The sequence below is a fragment of the Procambarus clarkii genome, chromosome 25 (assembly GCF_040958095.1).
Source record: "Procambarus clarkii isolate CNS0578487 chromosome 25, FALCON_Pclarkii_2.0, whole genome shotgun sequence".
NCBI lineage: Eukaryota > Metazoa > Arthropoda > Malacostraca > Decapoda > Cambaridae > Procambarus > Procambarus clarkii.
This window is the reverse complement of record NC_091174.1, coordinates 15,992,595-16,013,483: the sequence shown is the minus strand read 5'-3', so window position 1 is coordinate 16,013,483 and position 20,889 is coordinate 15,992,595. Positions and strand designations below refer to the sequence as shown.

The following is a 20,889-nucleotide window of genomic DNA, read 5'->3' as shown; positions in this document are numbered from 1 at the left end:
CAACATTCATAAGGAACTTTAGCGAGGCGTCTCGTCAGCGTAGGTTGCTAACTTTAGCGAGAAATCCAGTAGAATATGACGGCCTTAGCGGCGGGTAAAATCTGGAAGGCAATTTCCTGCATTAGGAGCTCTGCGGCGAGAACTTTTGGATGAAATCATAAAATGTCTTATAACGATGAAGCAGGGCCACGGGTTTATTAAGTGACATCACTGGAGGAGAGGGTTTCATGGGGGGTTCCAGGGAGAAAACCCGCAGGGTCTGATGTTTAAGGGGGGAAATCACAAGGATTTTGTTTTCCAGCGTGAAGCAACAAGGATCCGGTATTCCAGGGAGAAACAGGAAGGATCTGTTGTTCCAGGGAATAAGGATCTCTGATTCTAGGATGAAACGACATGAATCTGAGGTCCGAGGGAGAAGCAAAACGGATCTGGTGTTCCAGGAGGAGACCACGAGGATGTACTGTTCCAGGCAGTAACAAATGAGGATCTGGCGAATCAGAGGGACTTCTCTCCTCAGTTATGCAGGAGAATCTGTGGGCCAAAGTGCTTCAGTGAAGGACCATGGACATTGAATTCCTGTTCTACTGTGGGCTCCGGTATTCTCGATCAAAGAACACAGACATGGATGCTGTTGCAGGGTAAAGTGCTATAAATAACTATAAATAAATATAAATAAAGCAAGTCCGTTCCAAATCTGATGTCGGCATAAAATTTAAATAAAAGAGAACAGGGACAGAATCCTCTTAGAACCGGTGAGTGATTTTTAAACAGACTTTCCAAAACTTTATCAGGAATTTGTTGTTTTCTACCACACAAGTTTCAACAGTTCATTACTTCAGGCTAAACTCAAGGAACGACCTTTGGATTCTATTCTAAATTAACCGAATTGCATGAGATGGAAAAACTAAAAGCTATGTTTTCCCCGTAGCTTAAGGGCTGAGGGAGAGCTCGGGGAAGATCATATGAAGATTGCGAGGTATTACTGAGGGCATAACAAAGTGTTGATGAACTTGGAATCCTTCGGACACGAGACCAACACCATGGTACCGGCGACCTTTATCTCAAAACCACAGTCAGCTGTCCGGAATCCAGTAACTAGCTAGTGATTCGTGTATACCTGGGAACATCAGCAGCACGGCGAATTTGCCGACATGACGGACAGAATCTATGGCTCTCATCCTAGTTGGAGTTGCCAAATAATAGAGGTCACACCCATACTCCAGCCTCGAAACACCAAGGTCTTGTGTAGCTACGTATGTTAATGTCTGTCCACACGCGTTTTGGTTTGGGCTGACACACGAAGGTCTCTGAAACGTATCCTCCACTGACTTACGACGAAGGATTCCGGTGAAGCTTTGACCAAATTTCATCCCAAATAACCACGTCCACACGTGATATCCAATACCCATTCCCAAACATGTCTGATTTCTCCTGACAGACACTGCAAAATTTCATTACCACCAGATATGGCAATAGTTCTCGTGGTTTATGAATAGAAAATATGACAGCCAGTCTCCACGCCGACTATAAAATGCCCTCCTGTCGCAATATCATTCAAACCCATCCTCCAAATACTATATTACCTATGGCGACAATATGCATAAAATATTTAGGGACATTAATAAATCCCGAAAGAACCTAACCAACAACCAAATCTGACTTCTTTCTGGCCTAATAAAAACACTACAAGTCCTAATAGAAGCAATATTAGGTTGAAAGTAATACATATATACGTACTATACTAATCCTTTGAGCAGTTATATTTTTGCCTTTATCCAATCCTATACAAAACCAAGAGTAAAAAATGTGACACTTTTTTTTAGGGTGAACTTATTTTACATGGGCTACAGAGTCCCTATTGGTGCTATCATTCGTTTGGAGGATTGATTAAAAGTTATATATTATAAACATGAAGGTTAGCCACTGTTCAGACAGTGAATCACAACATAAAGAATGCGACCGAGCCCCAGACATGGTTCACCAGATGCGTTTTAACTCACACTGAGTATAATAATTATTGTACATTTTCCTTCCGCGAGAACTGAAATCTGGCCTAAGAGTCTCCTGTGTACATCCTGGAGGCTCACAGGCCGACCGCAGGACTCTCCCAGAGACTCCATTTAAGCTAACAGTCAACGCTGGGACAACGGAACGAGACACAGTCTGTGCTTTCTCGTATTGCTTTGGCATAAGGACTGGAAAGTGAGTAAACATGGCAGAAATTTATCTCTCTCTCTCACACTAAATGCTATGTGGATGCTGGAACAGAACGAGGGGACACAAATGAGAGGGAGCAGAATGAGGGGACTTAAATGGAAATTGGAAGCTCAGATGAGCCAGAGGGGACAAAGGAAGGAATGATTTTAGAGCAATCGTAACAAGCAAATGGAATTAATTAGAGGAGAAGGAAGCAGAGGCTAATTCCATTCAGGCATTTAAATTAGGAAATAAAACACAAATGAGTCGGAAATCATCCCACATCTAGACCGATGGTTTATATATATATATATATGTCGTACCTAGTAGCCAGAACGCACTTCTCAGCCTACTATGCAAGGCCCGATTTGTCTAATAAGCCAAGTTTTCCTTAATTATTATATTTTCTCTAATTTTTTTCTAATGAAATGATAAAGCTACCCATTTCATTATGTATGAGGTCAATTTTTTTTATTCGAGTTAAAATTAACGTAGATATATGACCGAACCTAACCAACCCTACCTAACCTAACCTAACCTATCTTTATAGGTTAGGTTAGGCTAGGTAGCCGAAAACGTTAGGTTAGGTAAGGTTAGGTAGGTTAGGTAGACGAAAAACCATTAATTCATGAAAACTTGGCTTATTAGGCAAATCGGGTCTTGCATAGTAGGCTGACAAGTGCGTTCTGGCTACTAGGTACGACATATATATATATATATTATATATATATATATATTATATATATATATATATATATATATATATATATATATATATATATATATATACATACAGTTCAAAATCACTAGTTCATTTCATACAAATTCGACTAAGTGAATACATTACTCACCTCCACACTCAAACAACAGCATTAGAGAGTATATTGAAGAAAATAGTGGAACCCCTTGAGAGATAATCTTATGTAACCAAACATCTGAAATTCTGAGAAGGAAAGTCCAAGTTGTCAAACTTATAGAAGTTATGCGAAAGTAAATTTCAGAAAAAAAATAATGATTGGATATACTGAATATTACTATACCGAAACTGGCCACATAAAACATACTTGCGTACCACTCAGGATATGCTCATGTTCCTCTCAGGATATGCTCATGTTTCACTCAGGATATGCTCATGTTTCGCTCAGAATATGCTCATGTTTCGCTCAGAATATGCTCATGTTTCGCTCAGGATATGCTCAGGTTCCACTCAGGATATGCTCATGTTCCACTCAGGATATGCTCATGTTCCACTCAGGATATGCTCATGCACCACTCAGGATATGCTCATTCCCAAAATATTCTAATTATTATTTGTTATTACGAAGAAATTTCGCAAGTTCTGAGGTAAATCTTCCGACACATTTCTCCCAAACAGAAGTTGAAAAGATCGGAACTTAACCTACACATCTCAGGCTGAATTAAGTCAGGCAGATATAATAAAACTATATATATAATAAAAAACACAATCAAATTCAGATATGATTGTTCAAGGTCATTCGACCTTATATATTCCTTGTGAGTGACGTCACAGTTGCTTGTTTGCTGATTGGTCGATGACACTATCGCCTGCTGCGGTTGGCTGAGGCTCTTCTGGTGGCTGTAAGTTGACTCTCGATCACCAAATCGAATTTCCTTATGACGTCAAAATTCCCATCTCTCTCTAGATAAATATGAGTTTCTGAACTGCGTGAGGAAGCCCTATGAGCTATCTTGTGAGTTCGTTGGAGCAAATTCCAGCTCATTTTTTTTCTTAGAGTAAAATTTTCTACGCAGCTAAGCTCTATCCTAATTTATTGATTCTATAAACAGTTACTGAAAATTGTTATGAACGACTGGGCGCGAATCAATACATTGATTAGGCGAGGAGAGCGGCTCAACGTTGCACCTTCTGCAATTGATTGTTCCTTGCACTTTCTACTTGGATTTGTTTTTAATATGAAGTATAAGAGTGGGCGACTTCTGCCTCCTTTCCGGAGGCTTATAGAACATTCTCATCTCGAAGCTCAAGGCAAGAGTTACCATACAAGTCTCTCTCTGGAGCCCGACCCGCTAGTCGGTTAACTAGCAGGTCCCCTAACTCCTGCTAGGTTAACAGGAGCGAACAGTTATAGATTTGAGCACAGTCAATTCCCCCTAGTTTTGGCTCGAATCCCAGAAAGAAATCATTCGTGATTGCGTATGCTAGTTATCGCTACAAAACTCTGTTCCTCTGGTCCATTGGGCCACATAAGAATTTACATCTGCAGTAATTCTTCCCTAGTTTATCAAGTGGTTATATCACTGTGAAAAGATCTCTGATGCTGGACGCTGGTTCGAGCCGCGTCGATCCGCATTCTCTGTCTTATGCTTTCTACGTTTTGGTTTCATTGTCTGTATCACTTTTCATGTCTCTGTGGTTCAGTGTTTCGTCTGTCTCTATGCCTTTCTCGCTGTATGTCTGAATGTCTATCTGTCTGTCTACCAGTATGTTTGTGTGTGTCTATCTCTGTCCTGGCGGGGTCAAATTGAGTTCTTAGGGATGATCTAAGTGTGTTCTTAGTGTTTAGTTTTGCTTGTTCCTGCGCAGCTCTCTCTCTCTCTCTCTCTCTCTCTCTCTCTCTCTCTCTCTCTCTCTCTCTCTCTCACACACACACACACACACACACACACACACACACACACACACACACTCACACACACTCACACACACTCACACACACTCACACACACACTCACACACACACTCACACACACATATATATATATATATATATATATATATATATATATATATATATATATATATATATATATATATATATATATATTTATTTATTTATTTATATTTTAGCTGAAAAGCTCTACGACGTCATCAATAACAATAATATCCTCAGATTGAAGACGATATCGAAACCGCCATGATCGAGGAGGTAAGAGGTACAGATGTCGTAAGAGCCCACGTAAATGTTGGATGAATTCTGGTCTAAGTCTCATCCCTTTAGGAAATGAAACATTCAGTCTGTCTCCAACTATTTGGTGAGACTTGAAGCATCATATGTCACACATTATTATACCCTCTGGGTCGCCTGAGCACGCTCCAGATCCCACCTATCCTTAACTACCCCCCACCAACCTCAAACTACACTAATATCCACCCACCACAATATCAAATTCCATCTCCAATCTAACCACCCAACAAACCACCAGCCTCCAATCACTAGTCTTCCCACCAATCACCATCCTGTAAGCACCCCCGTCCAACCACCATCCTCCAACCACTAACCATCCCACCAATCTCCAACTATCCACAAGCAACCAGCCAATTATTGTAGCGTGGTTTTCCTCTGATGGACAAGAGCCTTAACGTTATTATACATGACTCCGCGAGCGATTGATTCTTATTGAGTGTGATTCCTCTCGAGTTTTTATGGATCGAAATAATTCATTTTTGGAGTATTCAGCTGTTTGTTCTTCTTAACAATAAATTTTCTGTGAAAAGAGGGGAGAGGGGGGAAATCACGCGATAAAGAGAGAGGGAGAAATGAGGGGGAAGAGAGGAGGCAGCACTACCTGCCATCTTGTGACACCATCAAGTGACTTGACACCGTCACTTGATCCTTTAATACAGTGAGAGCCTCAATTATTGCAGAACGGCGTTCGATCCCCCGATGGGCCAACTAGCTAGGCTTCGCGCCTTTTTTTTCCCACCCACTTGGACTGGACGGAAGAGCGACGGTCTCGCCTCTTGCAAGTCGGCGTTCAATCCCCCGAACATATCTTAAGGGGTTGGGCACCATTCCTTTCCTCTGTCCTACCCCCACGGTGTTCAGATTCCTGACCCTATTGGGCTTTATCATATCTACATTTGAAACTGTGTATGGAGTCAGCCTCCAGCACATCACTTCCTAGTGTTCCTCCACCTTCCATCACTTCCTTCCTTTTATTAATTACTCTGACACTGAAAAAATTCTTTCTAACGCCTCTGTGGCTCATCTGGGTACTAAGTTTCCACCTGTGTCCCCTTGTTCGTGTCCCACCCGTGCTGAAGAGTTTGTCTTTGTCCACCCTGTCAATGTCCACCCTGTCCTCACACTACACGTGTATAGTACGAGATTCTCTCTGAACACTGAGCTCTGGCAAGGGTTCTCTTGATTATGTCATTAATTACAGTGTGTCTTGTATAACAACTCCTGGAGCTCCCGCATGGCACTCCATTCAAGCCATTCATGTCGTCTTCCAACTTTTTGTAAATACTTAGTTTATATTGGGGGCTCCAAGGCCAGGGCCACTGCAATAGATAGGGTCTGTATGTCTAGCCGCGTGCCTCCTGCACACATGGGTACTGGAAACGAAATACGAACATTGCCACACTGGGGCAATATTTATATTTAGGAAGCTGGCAGTTCTTGAATCTCTTATTATAATGATTTGACTGAAACTTATGTCCTTGAAGATGCTACTTTTTGTTTGTCCTCAGGGCCTCAAGAGTCCCAGCTCCTGTAAGGTTAATCCATCTGTCAGTCAACTGTTTACAAAGTACTGCATCAGTCAGTCTGCTGGTTACAGAGTACTCCCATCTGGCAGCTGTTTACATAGTACTGTCAGCTGACAAGTCAGCTCTTTTGAAAACCGTAGCGAATGTTAAATACCTTAACTACTGAAGTGTAGCTGTCGGCAGCCCGTAAACAAAGGCCAAAGTCCATTCCATGCACCCGCCAAACCCCGTGCTTGCTAGGAAGCACGGGGTTCCAAGCAGTCGGCCGCCGCTACTGTCATTACCCCTCCCCCCCCCCGTCCCCTTGCCTGTGTGTGTGTGCAGCCCGTCCTCCAAACAAAGATCCAAAAGTGATTCCATGCACCCGCCAAACCCCCTGTTTATGAATGAAAAGCGGTTTACACACGACTCACAACTGCTGACGTTCGAACATATCCGAAACAAGTGCTTCACTGACGAATTTTGTTCGAATCACAACGCTATAAATGCTTCACCCACGTACTACAAATACAAATAATCGCCAACAGAACCTAAACACCTAACCTAACCTAACCTATGCCTATATATACACAATATGCCAATATATTATAATATTAATTTGTACTTGAGAAAATTTCCGTTTTGAATGAACAGCATGTTAAAATTTATGAATGCGTCTGTGGGGTTGACTGCTGAATGTAATGGACTTGAGTCGAGAACGGGTTGGTGTGTGTACTCACCTAGTTGTGTTTGCGGGGGTTGAGCTCTGGCTCTTTGGTCCCGCCTCTCAACCGTGGTTGAGAGGCTACGACTGATTCGTGTCCCAAGTAGATGAAGTAACTTCGACTGACTGATTCGCTACGGTTTTCAAAAGAGCTGACTTGTCAGCTGACAGTACTATGTAAACAGCTGCCAGATGGGAGTACTCTGTAACCAGCAGACTGACTGTGTGTGTGTGTGTGTGTGTGTGTGTGTGTGTGTGTGTGTGTGTGTGTGTGTGTGTGTGTGTGTGTGTGTGTGTGTGTCAGTACAGCCAGCCCAGTGCCGTTGGTAAGCTTCTTGTTTGTTGTATTTACATATTTGTATGAGGCTAATTTTGTATAGTTGAACATCTGCGTATGCTCCCAAGGTGTATATATACGTAAGAGTATTTTTCTGTACTGTGTTGATCTATATATTATGTGCAGTGTTGGTGCTGTGAGTTGACTGGTGTTGTCAGCCAGCAGTTGCTTCACTAGTCTGTCTGGGTTGTAGGGGATCACACGTATTATGTGTTCTCTGGATATATATATATATCCAGAGAATACACTATATATATATATATATATATATATATATATATATATTGACTACTTACCAGTATGTAAGGAGGAGGATAATTTGTGTGGATCAGAGTATTAAGTGTGTTCACTAGATTCGTAAATTTAAACTCTTGTGGTAAGGTGACATATTATTACTTGAGCCGTTTGGGGACTTTGTCATATTTTAGTGCCTGAGTGACAGTACCTTGGGAGCGGAGATTCTGGACTTAGTCAAATTTTATGGTTTGTGGGCTTTAACTTTTGAGATAAGATTCTAGACTTTGCCAGACTTTCCAGTCATTGTAAGTAACGTTTGAAGACGAGTAATAGACTTTGCCGTATGTCAAGGCATTGTGGACTTTTACTTCCATAGAGAGTTTCTTGACTTTTTCATAATTCCAGTTATTGTGGACTGTGACTATTTAAGATAAGATTTTCGACTTTGCCATTTGCCAGTGCAGTAGGGACTTTTTGGGGGAGTTTCTGAAGACAAAGTATTAGTTAAGAACATAAGAATGAATGTAACCGCAGAAGGTCTATCGGCCCACGAGGCAGCTCCTATTTATAACCACCCAATCTTAATTATATATATGTATATCCTACGCTTGAAACAATCAAGGGTTCCCACTTCTATTACGTTACGCGGTAATTGGTTCCACATATCATCAACCTTGTTACCGAACTAGTATTTACCCAGGTCTTTCCTAAATCTAAACTTATCCAATTTATACCCATTGATTCGGCTATGAACTACACGAATAAACTTGCTTATCTCCTATCATATATGATAGCCTGTACTGTTCAATTCAGTCTCCTCTACTGAATAGAGATAGTTGTTAACAATGTTAACAAGTTAGCAATTTAACAAGTTAACAGCATAAATTAACTTTATGACTTGTGCTTCTGATGTCCATGCTGAGACATTATACCTCACTGTGGTTATGTAGCGTCACTACCCTGGAAACACAAACCGAAACTGTCTCTATTTTCCGCTTGTTACAACATGTAATAGAGTTGTTACATCTTGGCTTAACGTGTTTATGACGTATTAGAACGTTGTTACAACTTGTTATATTGGTTGTTATAATTGGTTAGGAGGTGTTAAAACTTGTTCGAACGTTGTACCAACGTCGTAGTTTCGGTGTGTGTTGTGCGGGTACCCGTCGTGTTTACAACCTATCAGCCAGTCTTGAGTGGACTTGTCTGCCTATGTTATTAGGTTATCTGTGCTTAGTGACATCTGCTATGAGTTGTGCTTGTGTTAAATTATTTAATTGTTAATTGATTGTGAGTATGCAGTATAATGGAGCCGCGTGGCTGAGCGGGCAGAACACTGGACGCGTGATCCTGTGGTTCCGGGTTCGATCCCGGGCGCGGGCGAGAAACAATAGGCAGAGTTTCTTTCACCCTGATGCCCCTGTTACCTAGCAATAAATAGGTACCTGGGAGTTCGTCAGCTGTCACGGGCTGCTTCCTGGGGGTGGCGGCCTAGTCGAGGACCGGGCCGCGGGGACACTAAAGCCCCGAAATTATCTAAAGATAACCTCAAGAAGAAGATGCATAGAGAGATTTCTATGCATCTTCTAGAGCATAGTAAGGGCCAGGAAGCAGGCCCTAACAGCTGTTTAACTCCCAGGCAGTTATTTACTGCTAGGTAACAGGGGCATCAGGGTGAAAGAAACTGCCCATTTTGTTTCAGCCATCACCGGGATCGAACCCGGACAATAGTATTACGAGACCAGAGCACTGTGCACTCAGCTACAAGACCCCTGTGTGTGTGTGTGTGTGTGTGTGTGTGTGTGTGTGTGTGTGTGTGTGTGTGCGTGTGTGTGTGTGTGTGTGTGTGTGTGCGTGCGCGCGTGTGTGTGTGTGTGTGTGTACTCACCTAGTTGTGATTGCGAGGGTTGAGCTCTGGCTCTTCGGTCCTGTCTCACAACTGTCAATCAACTGATGTACAAGTTCCTGAGCCTATTGGGCTATATCATATCTACACTTGAAACTGTGGATGGAGTCTGCCTCCACCACTTCACTTCCAATAGTTAGGTGGTATGTGTGTGTGTGTGTGTGTGTGTGTGTGTGTGTGTGTGTGTGTGTGTGTGTGTGTGTGTGTGTGTGTGTGTGTGTGTGTGTGTGCGCGCATGTGCTGTATAAAGAACACACAAGGGCTATAATTGCTCCTGTGTTTAACTTACAAAAATTGAACAGCAAATAAAATAAATAACATATCACTTCAATGCGTTAAATACAAATCGTTCTGAGTAAAAGACTCAAGTCTAAAACGTTACTGCCGAATTCCCGTGAAAACCTTAAAATTTACCAGAAGGATTTCCAGACACTTCAACACAATTTCCTGGACACTGCAGCTACCGAAATTGTCTTGACAGATTTTCATTAAAATTAGTAAGACAAATACTGTCAGTGTTCGAGCCCCAGACAGGGAACGACGCCTGGCCACCCGTCTTTAACTGGTCGGTCTTGTTCACTGAGAAACAGCTGACAACCTGGTTGTAAAACGAATTGGCAGGTTGTGGTCCAGGGAAATTCAGTAATATAATAGTTGAGAGTGTTGTGTGATAGAGACCTGCTAACAAGAGTCAGAAGTCTGTTCCTGTACCCACCAGTACCCACATGTACCCTCCAGTACCCACCAGTACCCACCTGTACCAACCAGTACCCACATGTACCCTCCATTACCTACATGTACCAACTTGTGCCCACCATTACCAACCAGTACCCACATGTACCCTCCAGTACCCACCTGTACCCACCTGTAACCACATGTACCCACCAGTACCCACATGTACCCTCCAGTACCCACCTGTGCCCACCTGTAACCACATGTACCCACCAGTACCCACATGTACCCTCCAGTACCCACCAGTACCCACCTGTACCAACCAGTACCCACCTGTACCCTTCAGTACCTACATGTACCAACTTGTGCCCACCATTACCAACCAGTACCAACATGTACCCTCCAGTACCCACCTGTACCCACCAGTACCCACCTGTACCCACCTGTACCCACCTGTAACCACATGTACCCACCAGTACCCACGAGTACCCACCTGTACCCACCTGTAACCACATGTACCCTCCAGTACCCACATGTACCCACCAGTACCCACATGTACCCACCAGTACCCACCTGTACCCACCTGTAACCACATGTACCCACCAGTACCCACCAGTACCCACCTGTACCCACCAGTACCCACCAGTACCCACCTGTACCCTCCAGTACCCACCTGTACCCACCAGTACCCACCAGTACCCACCTGTACCCACCAGTACCCACATGTATCCACCTGTACCTATCTATACCAACCAGTACCTATCAGTACCCACCTATACCCACCTGTACCCACCAGTACCCACTTGTACCCACTTGTACCCACCTGTACCCACCAGTACCCACCAGTACCTACCTATACCAACCAGTATCTATCAGTACCCACCTATACCCACCTGTACCCACCAGTACCAACCAGTACCCACCAGTACCCACCAGTACCAACCAGTACCAACCAGTACCCACCTCAAGGAGCAACACTTCCAGCCTCATCTGGTCGTGACAATCCTCGGCTAAACAGACGACCGCGGAGGGAGGGAGTCACGTGAATCTTGACGTAAACGACGTAATACAGAGCAGAAAGTTGAATGCATCTTCCAAACGTAGAGAGATATATTCATGTCAGACAATAACAGTAGTATTAGAACATGCATTCCCTCGTGTGATTGATTCATGGGCCTCTTCGAACGCTGAAAACTTCTTTACGTTCTTAGAGAGTACTAAAACTCTTTATGGTTCGACTCTAAGGTTCGACTCTCAAGTTCGACTCTAAGGTTCGACTCTCAAGTTCGACTCTAAGGTTGGACTCTCAAGTTCGACTCTAAGGTTGGACTCTAAGGTTCGACTCTCAAGTTCGACTCTAAGGTTGGACTCTAAGGTTGGACTCTAAGGTTGGACTCTAAGGTTGGACTCTAAGGTTCGACTCTAAGGTTCGACTCTAAGGTTCGACTCTAAGGTTCGACTCTAAGGTTCGACTCTAAGGTTCGACTCTAAGGTTCGACTCTAAGGTTGGACTCTAAGGTTCGACTCTAAGGTTCGACTCTAAGGTTCGACTCTAAGGTTCGACTCTAAGGTTCGACTCTAAGGTTCGACTCTAAGGTTCGACTCTAAGGTTCGACTCTAAGGTTCGACTCTAACGTTCGACTCTAACGTTCGACTCTAACGTTCGACTCTAACGTTCGACTCTAACGTTCGACTCTAACGTTCGACTCTAACGTTCGACTCTAACGTTCGACTCTAACGTTCGACTCTAACGTTCGACTCTAACGTTCGACTCTAACGTTCGACTCTAACGTTCGACTCTAACGTTCGACTCTAAGGTTCGACTCTAACGTTCGACTCTAACGTTCGACTCTAAGGTTCGACTCTAACGTTCGACTCTAACGTTCGACTCTAACGTTCGACTCTAACGTTCGACTCTAAGGTTCGACTCTAAGGTTCGACTCTAAGGTTCGACTCTAACGTTCGACTCTAACGTTCGACTCTAACGTTCGACTCTAACGTTCGACTCTAACGTTCGACTCTAACGTTCGACTCTAACGTTCGACTCTAACGTTCGACTCTAACGTTCGACTCTAACGTTCGACTCTAACGTTCGACTCTAACGTTCGACTCTAACGTTCGACTCTAACGTTCGACTCTAACGTTCGACTCTAACGTTCGACTCTAACGTTCGACTCTAACGTTCGACTCTAACGTTCGACTCTAACGTTCGACTCTAACGTTCGACTCTAACGTTCGACTCTAACGTTCGACTCTAACGTTCGACTCTAACGTTCGACTCTAACGTTCGACTCTAACGTTCGACTCTAACGTTCGACTCTAACGTTCGACTCTAACGTTCGACTCTAACGTTCGACTCTAACGTTCGACTCTAACGTTCGACTCTAACGTTCGACTCTAACGTTCGACTCTAACGTTCGACTCTAACGTTCGACTCTAACGTTCGACTCTAACGTTCGACTCTTAAGTACAATTAGGTCCGTTCTCGAGGCACAATCGACAATTCCGGGTTCGAAGCCCGGGCGGGACAACAATGGTTGGGCGCATATCCTTTCACCTAATGCCTCTATACACCTAGCAGTGAGTAGGTACTCAGGAGTTAATCAGCTTGTTGTCGGGTTGCATATATGGGCGGGGTCAGTAATTCGGCCTTTAAGGTGGGGGGGAAGGGGGAACTGGACATAAGCCTAACCTGTATGAATACACTCTGTCCCCCCGACACAATCATCGGGATCAAAGAGCCACAGCTCAACCCCTCGCAAGCACAACTAGGTGAGTACAATGAATTATAATTATTAGCCTCAACAACTACACTTGAGTTTAAACATGGTTATCTTGAGGTTATCTTGAGATGATTTCGGGGCTTTAGTGTCCCCGCGGCCCGGTCCTCGATCAGGCCTCCACCCCCAGGAAGCAGCCCGTGACAGCTGACTAACACCCAGGTACCTAACTTACTGCTAGGTAACAGGGGCATAGGGTGAAAGAAACTCTACCCATTGTTTCTCGCCGGCGCCCGGGATGGAACCCGGGACCACAGGATCACAAGTCCAGTGTGCTGTCCGCTCGGCCGACCGGCTCCCGCCTTTCTCTGCATTGTTGTTGTTTTAACTTTAGCTATTCAGAACGAAGTGCCCATGTAGCACGGGCTATGGTGAGCCCGTAATTTCCCTGCGTCAGTACTCACTTGAAATAGTAGGAGCGGTTGGCGTAGCCGAAGAAAGGTACGGTGTAGGTCATCATCCAGATGTTGCCGCCACCACAGTCGAAGTACGGCTTGCTCCAGCGGCCGTCCTCGTAGGTCACCGACAGGATCTCCTCCTCCTCCCTCTCGGTGTGGGCGGTGCTGTTGTGGGTGTAGGTGTGGTACCCTGCGGGGGAGGGAGACCACAGGTTGGTATTGCAGTGTGTCTATTGAGGGAGGGGGAAGGGGGCGTCTATTGAGGGATGGGAAGGGGTCAGAATAAAGATTTGGGATGGGACGGGGGAAGGAATGGTGCCCAACCACTTGGTTGGTCGGTGATTGAACGCCGACCTGCAGGATCCCTCGCTCTACGGTCCTGCTCAAGTGATTGGGCGTCTATTTAGCGAGAAGAGAAAGAGAGGGGAAAAGAGATGAAAGAGCAATAGAATGAGAAGAATTAGAGAGAGGAAAGGGAGTGAAAGCGTGATAGAATGAGAGAAGAGAGAGAGAGAGAGAGGAAAAAGAGACCAACGCGGGCCAACCCGCGTACAAGAGTGTTCTCCCAGAGACACAAGGGAGAGCCTCCAGCTAAGGGCAGAGTGCGAGACCTGGATGTTTTAGGGTGTTTCAGGTGAAAGAGGGTGAGAGGAAAGTAAGAATATGAGAGAAAGTTAAGAAAATTAAAGGAAAGTGAGATAGGAATAGTTACAATACACCCCTCTTAAGCTGTCTACCCAGCGTAGAACTGCATAACTTTTGGCACTTCTAAAATAATGCAAAGGGGAGATGCTAGAAGGTGCACAACATTTGAGAGGAAAATGCGAGTTTGAGAGATAAAATGTGATGGATAGAGAAAGGTGGAATGAAATTAAACAAAAATGAAGAAAGAGCAGCGGCAGCGGCAGCAGTAGCAGTAGCAGCAACAGCAGCAGCTGTAGCAGCAACAGCAGCAGCTGTAGCAGCAACAGCAGCAGCTGTAGCAGCAACAGCAGCAGCTGTAGTAGCAACAGCAGCAGCTGTAGCAGCAACAGCAGCAGCTGTAGCAGCAACAGCAGCAGCTGTAGCAGCAACAGCAGCAGCTGTAGCAGCAACAGCAGCAGCTGTAGCAGCAACAGCAGCAGCTGTAGCAGCAACAGCAGCAGCTGTAGCAGCAGCAGCAGGAACAATACAGTCAATAACTGCAACACAACCAGCATAATCAACCAAAAAAAAGGAAATTACTCTACACTTTGAATTTGAGTCAAGGAAAGTTATTAATTAATGGGATCCAAGAAAAATCAAATAGAATATAAATGGCACAAAGTTGTAGTTACAAATTAGACATTTCAGTTTTCAAAGAAAATAATTATTTCTCGTTGTTGTTTTTATATTAGACTACCAAATATCCTACACAATTTATCCTCTAGCGCAAAATTGAAAGCTTATTTGACAACTCAAATTTATATTAATTTTTAACGTTAAAATTAAAAAGGGGCCTGATTTCTCTGACACCACCACACCATCTCTTTCACACCAACATTATACCTGCATCACAACACCACAACACCTCTACCACACCACCATATAACATGATAGCAATACATATTAATACCTTAATTGCCTATATATATATTGATACGACGATATCAGCATATATATAGGCAAGTAGGCAACGCCTTTTATAAGGTGCTTGACAATGCACAAAGAAAAAAGGCTGAACCAAAGATCACATTATTTCTATACACAACCTTATCATCACCATAAAAAATAACCGAATGACGCTGCGAAAGTTGGAGATTAGAATTAGATTAAGCACATCAGATCTAGGCACATAAGAACATAAGAATAAATGTTTCTGTTGAAGGCCTATTGGCCCATACGAAGCCGCTCCTAGTAGCAGTAGCATCTAACTCTCGCATTCAATTACCTACTGCTAGCGAGTATCTTGGGAACTCCTACCATCTACGAGATCAATAGAGAGAACTACCAGTTTACAGCATACTTGCTGCTCCAGCCCACCATTGATAATACAGAGTAAACCTGCGTCCCCTTAACATGGTAATTATTATTCTCATGAGTCAATATATTATATTATATTATATATATTATATACTCAATATTATATTAACCATGAGCGAGTTTAAGTAAAAATTATCATGGGAGTGTTGTTTAGGAATAGGGAGTGTTGTCTAGGAATATGCATGCCGTAAATTTAACAGGCAATCCATTAAAATGCATTGAGACAATGTTGTTAATATAATACAAATATTTAATACATAATCAATAGGATAAAGCTTATTTAACCAGTTTGCCATTTCTAAGTCACATTAGTTCTGCATGCACCAATAACAACCTTTAACACTCATTAGGCAATCAAGATAATACATACGAACATATGTAGAATTAATATAAATGGAAAATAATATTTCCGTAACGAATAAATTTTATAATGAATACTACTAATTACAAGTGACACCTTAGTGGTTAGTAGGTGGGGTACCCGGGGCTACCTGGTGCCCCTTACCGTTTGTCTTCACAAACCTTCATCGTCACCCCTTCACTGGAAATATCTACAATGCTCACTACCGTCCTCTTCACTCCCTCCTGTCACCACCAACACACACACACACACACACACACACACACACACACACACACACACACACACACACACACACACACACACACACAGGTATGGAGTCAGGTGGAGGCTGACTCCATACACAGTTTCAAGTGTAGATATGATAGAGCCCAATAGGCTCAGGAATCTGTACACCAGTTGATTGACAGTTGAGAGGCGGGACCAAAGAGCCAAAAGCTCAACCCCCGCAAACACAACTAGGTGAGTACTAGGTGAGTACACACACACACACACACACACACACACACACACACACACACACACACACACACACACACACACACACACACTGGAAGATCCTGTGTATCGAATTTACTCAGTTTCTATGATCGAGCAACAGAGATATTATAAGAAAAAAGATGGTTGGGTTGACTGCATCTATCTGGACCTAAAAAAGGCTTTCGACAGAGTTCCACATAAGAGGTTGTTCTGGAAACTGGAAAATATTGGAGGGGGGACAGGTAAGCTTCTAGCATGGATGAAAAATTTTCTGACTGATAGAAAAATGAGGGCAGTGATCAGTGGCAATGTATCGGACTGGAGAAATGTCACAAGTGGAGTACCACAGGGTTCAGTTCTTGCACCAGTGATGTTTATTGTCTACATAAATGATCTACCAGTTGGTATACAAAATTATATGAACATGTTTGCTGATGATGCTAAGATAATAGGAAGGATAAGAAACTTAGATGATTGTCATGTCCTTCAAGATGACCTGGACAAAATAAGTATATGGAGCAGCACTTGGCAAATGGAATTTATTGTTAATAAATGTCATGTTATGGAATGTGGAATAGCAGAACATAGACCTTACACAACCTATATATTATGTGTGAAATCTTTAAAGACTTCTGATAAAGAAAGAGATCTAGGGGTGGTTCTAGATAGAAAACTATCACCTGAGGACCACATAAAAAATATTGTGCGAGGAGCCTATGCCACGCTTTCTAACTTCAGAACTGCTTTTAAATACATGGATGGCGATATACTAAAGAAATTGTTCACGACTTTTGTTAGGCCAAAGCTAGAATATGCAGCTGTTGTGTGGTGCCCATATCTTAAGAAGCACATCAACAAACTGGAAAAGGTGCAAAGACATGCTACTAAGTGGCTCCCAGAACTGAAGGGCAAGAGCTACGAGGAGAGGTTAGAGGCATTAAATATGCCAAAACTAGAAGACAGAAGAAAAAGAGGTGATATGATCACTACATACAAAATATTAACAAGAATTGATAAAATCGATAGGGAAGATTTCCTGAGACCTGGATCTTTAAGAACAAGAGGTCATAGATTTGAACTAGCTAAACACAGATGCCGAAGAAATATAAGCAAATTCACTTTCGCAAACAGAGTGGTAGACAGTTGGAATAAGTTAGGTGAGAAGGTGGTGGAGGCCAAGACCGTCAGTAGTTTCAAAGCGTTATATGACAAAGAGTGTTGGGAAGACGGGTCACCACGAGCGTAGCTCTCATCCTGTAACTACACTTAGGTAATTACACTTAGGTAATTACACACAAACACACACAGGAGGTCCCCTGCTCTCTTCCTGATTCCCACCCTTTCCCCTGAACCCCACCCTCCCATTGACTCCCACCCACTCCCTGACCTCGACCCATACCCTGACTTCCACCTCCCCCTGGCACTGAAATCTCTGGGAATAGGGTGTCCAAGAAAAGCCTGAAGATTTGGTACACGACCGCTGACGAAGTTACATTCAAAGCAAAGGAAAATAAAGAAAAATTAAGTGTAAATGACCCCAGATTTAATTGCAGAAGTGGAAACGAAAATGAATGATATGATATCTGATGCAATATTCCCCTGGGGGAGACGCCAAGTGATAAGGAAAGAATGACAACAAAAGCAAGGAGGAGGAGGAGGAGGAGGAGGATTCGCACTCCTAGTAAAACGGGAGTGAAAGTTCGACGAACTCAAGAATCAGAGTGAAAACGTACATACAGACTCCATCCCTGGAACCCTGACAGCAGAAGGAAAAAGAGTTGTGGTCTTGGTAATTTACAACTTCCCCCCCCCCCCCACCAAACAACAGAAGACCAAGGCAGGAATATGATGACAACAACAAAGCATGCATAGAGACATTGCAGAGAGCAGCAACAGTAGCACACAGAATGAGAGCTAAACTTCTAGTCATGGGGGACCTAAATCATGGAGAGATTGACTTGGTGTCCAGAAATCCTCCTGATGGGGAATAAACGTAGGGAAGGATATTAGTGGAAATTGTTGAAAGAAACTTTTTAACAAAACATGTAAAGGAAGACACAAGAGAAAGGAGATACACCAAGCCTACTGAACTTGATCTTTACCCAGAATGAGAAAGACAGTGAGAGCTTAGAGCATGAAATACCACAAGGAGCAAGTGACCATTGTGTCCTAGTGTTTGACTACATGATAGACCTCAGAACAGTGCCCATAAGACAAGGAGTCAGGGAAGGGAGAATAAGCTATAAAAAGAAGACTACATGAAAGGAAGATAATATCCGGGAAGTGTGCAATGGGAATAGGAACTTAGAGAGAAGAAGGTCCAGGAAATGATGAACCAAGTTAATCTGAAGTATAAAGAGGGAGAAGAAAGATTCCTAACACCATTAAGGGAAAAAATTAGGAGTACATATAATAACCCGTGGTTCAATAGACAGTGAAGCAAAAGCAAAAAGTAGGAGGAAGTGGAGGAAATACAGAAGGCCATAGAAAGAAGCAAACCTGATTAGATGCAACAGCACCAGGAATGACTACATAAACATAAGAGGATTGGCAGAAAGAAACTATGAAAATGATATTGCTTCCAAAGCAAACAGCCAACCGAAACTCCTGCATAGTCATATAAAAAGGAAAATGACAGTGAATGATCAAGTAACTAGGTTACGAAAAAGAGGGAGGCCAGTATACAGAAAATAATAAAATTTGTGAGGAGCTCAATACCAGCTTCCACGGAAGGTTCACTACTGAGACTGGACTGCTCCCAGAGCTAGATGAGGAAGAAGCTTCCTGACAAGAAACAACTAGATACAGAGGTAACAGCTTAGGAAGTAAAACTACAGCTAGCTTCACTGGAGTAACTAACGCTACTGGGCCAGATGCAGTATCACCATGGATGTTAAAAGAAGCAGCACAAGCCCTTAGCATACCTCTTACATAAATCTTTAATGAGTCACTTACACAGGGGAAATTGCCCAGCTGCTGGAAGAAGGCCAATGTGGTGCCTATCTACAAGAAAGGAGATAGAAAAGAGGCACTTAACTGCAGACCAGCGTCGCTCACAAGCATCCCGTGCCAAGTATTTGAGAGATTGTTAAAGTTAAGACTAGTTGCACACCTAGAAGGAATTAGGTTTGTAAGTAAACAACAACACGGCTTTAAAGAAGGGAAATCATGCCTGACGAACCTCCTGGAGTTTTATGATAAGGTAACGAAAATAAGGCAAGACAGAGAAGGATGGCCAGATTGCATATTTCTGGACTGTAAAAAACCTTTTGATACAGTACCACATAGAAGGTTACTATACAAACTTGAAAGGCAGACGGGAGTGGATGGAAACGCACCATCATGGGTAAGGAATTACCTAACAGACAGGTGTCAGCGAGTGACAGTGAGGGGTGAGGATTCCGACTGGCGTAGAGTAAAAAACGGGGTACCGCAAGGACCGGTGCTGGGACCCATACTATTCCTCATCTATGTAAATAACTTGACTGCAGGAGTTGAGTCTTTTATGTCGATGTTTTTATATGATGCAAAACTAATGAGGAGGGTTGAGACAGATGAGGATTGCAAGATTCTCCAGGATGACTTGAACAGGTTGCAAAGATGGTCCGAGAAATGCCTGTTAGAGTTCAACACTAACAAGTGCAAGTGATGGAAATGGGAACAGGCGCCAGGAGACCGAAAGGTCAATATACGATGAAGAGAAACTACCTCCCCATCACGACAAGAGAAAAAGACCTGGCAGTGGACATAACACCAAACCTAACTCCAGAGTCTCATGTAAATAGAATAACGTCAGCCGCATACTCTACTCTGGCAAAAGTCAGAACATCCTTCAGAAAAATGAATAAAGAGGCTTTTATATCACTATATACCGCCTAAGCGAGACCAGTCTTAGAGTATGCCGCCCCATCATAGAGCCTCCATTTAAAAGCACATAAAGAAGCTCGAAAAGGTGAAGAAATTTGCAAACGAGACTCGTCCCGGAGCTGCGAGGGATGAGGTACGAAGACAAACTTAAGGAACTAAACTTGACGAAGTTAAAAAGGAGGAGGGAGAGGGGGGACATGATACAGGCGTATAAAATACTTAGAGAGATTGACAAGGTGGAAACAGGAAATGTTTTCAATGAAAATTTAAACAAAGACTAAATTCTACGGACTCAAGGCAGAACATTTCATATTCACCAACTTCATGAAGGGGTGCATAGCGGCTGACACTTTTTCAGTGAGGGGAGAGGGGGGGGGGGAATCGTACAAGAACAAGGCCGATCATAACCCCTCTAATGGCACAATACACATTCACCAGAAATCCTGAAAAGCTTAATGCGATTTGCCCCTAGCCTCT

The 20,889-nt window shown here is 43.3% G+C and overlaps 1 protein-coding gene across 1 annotated transcript in view; it reads right to left on the bottom strand.

Moving 5' to 3' along the window:
- LOC123756339 (uncharacterized) overlaps positions 1 to 20,889 on the bottom strand; it is a 1,167,846-nt gene that overhangs the window by 563,668 nt on the left and 583,289 nt on the right. Inside the window, exon 2 of the mRNA XM_069331344.1 lies at positions 13,710 to 13,893. Within this exon, the coding sequence (XP_069187445.1) occupies positions 13,710 to 13,893 (184 nt within the window). The remainder of the gene's footprint in view (positions 1 to 13,709; positions 13,894 to 20,889) is intronic.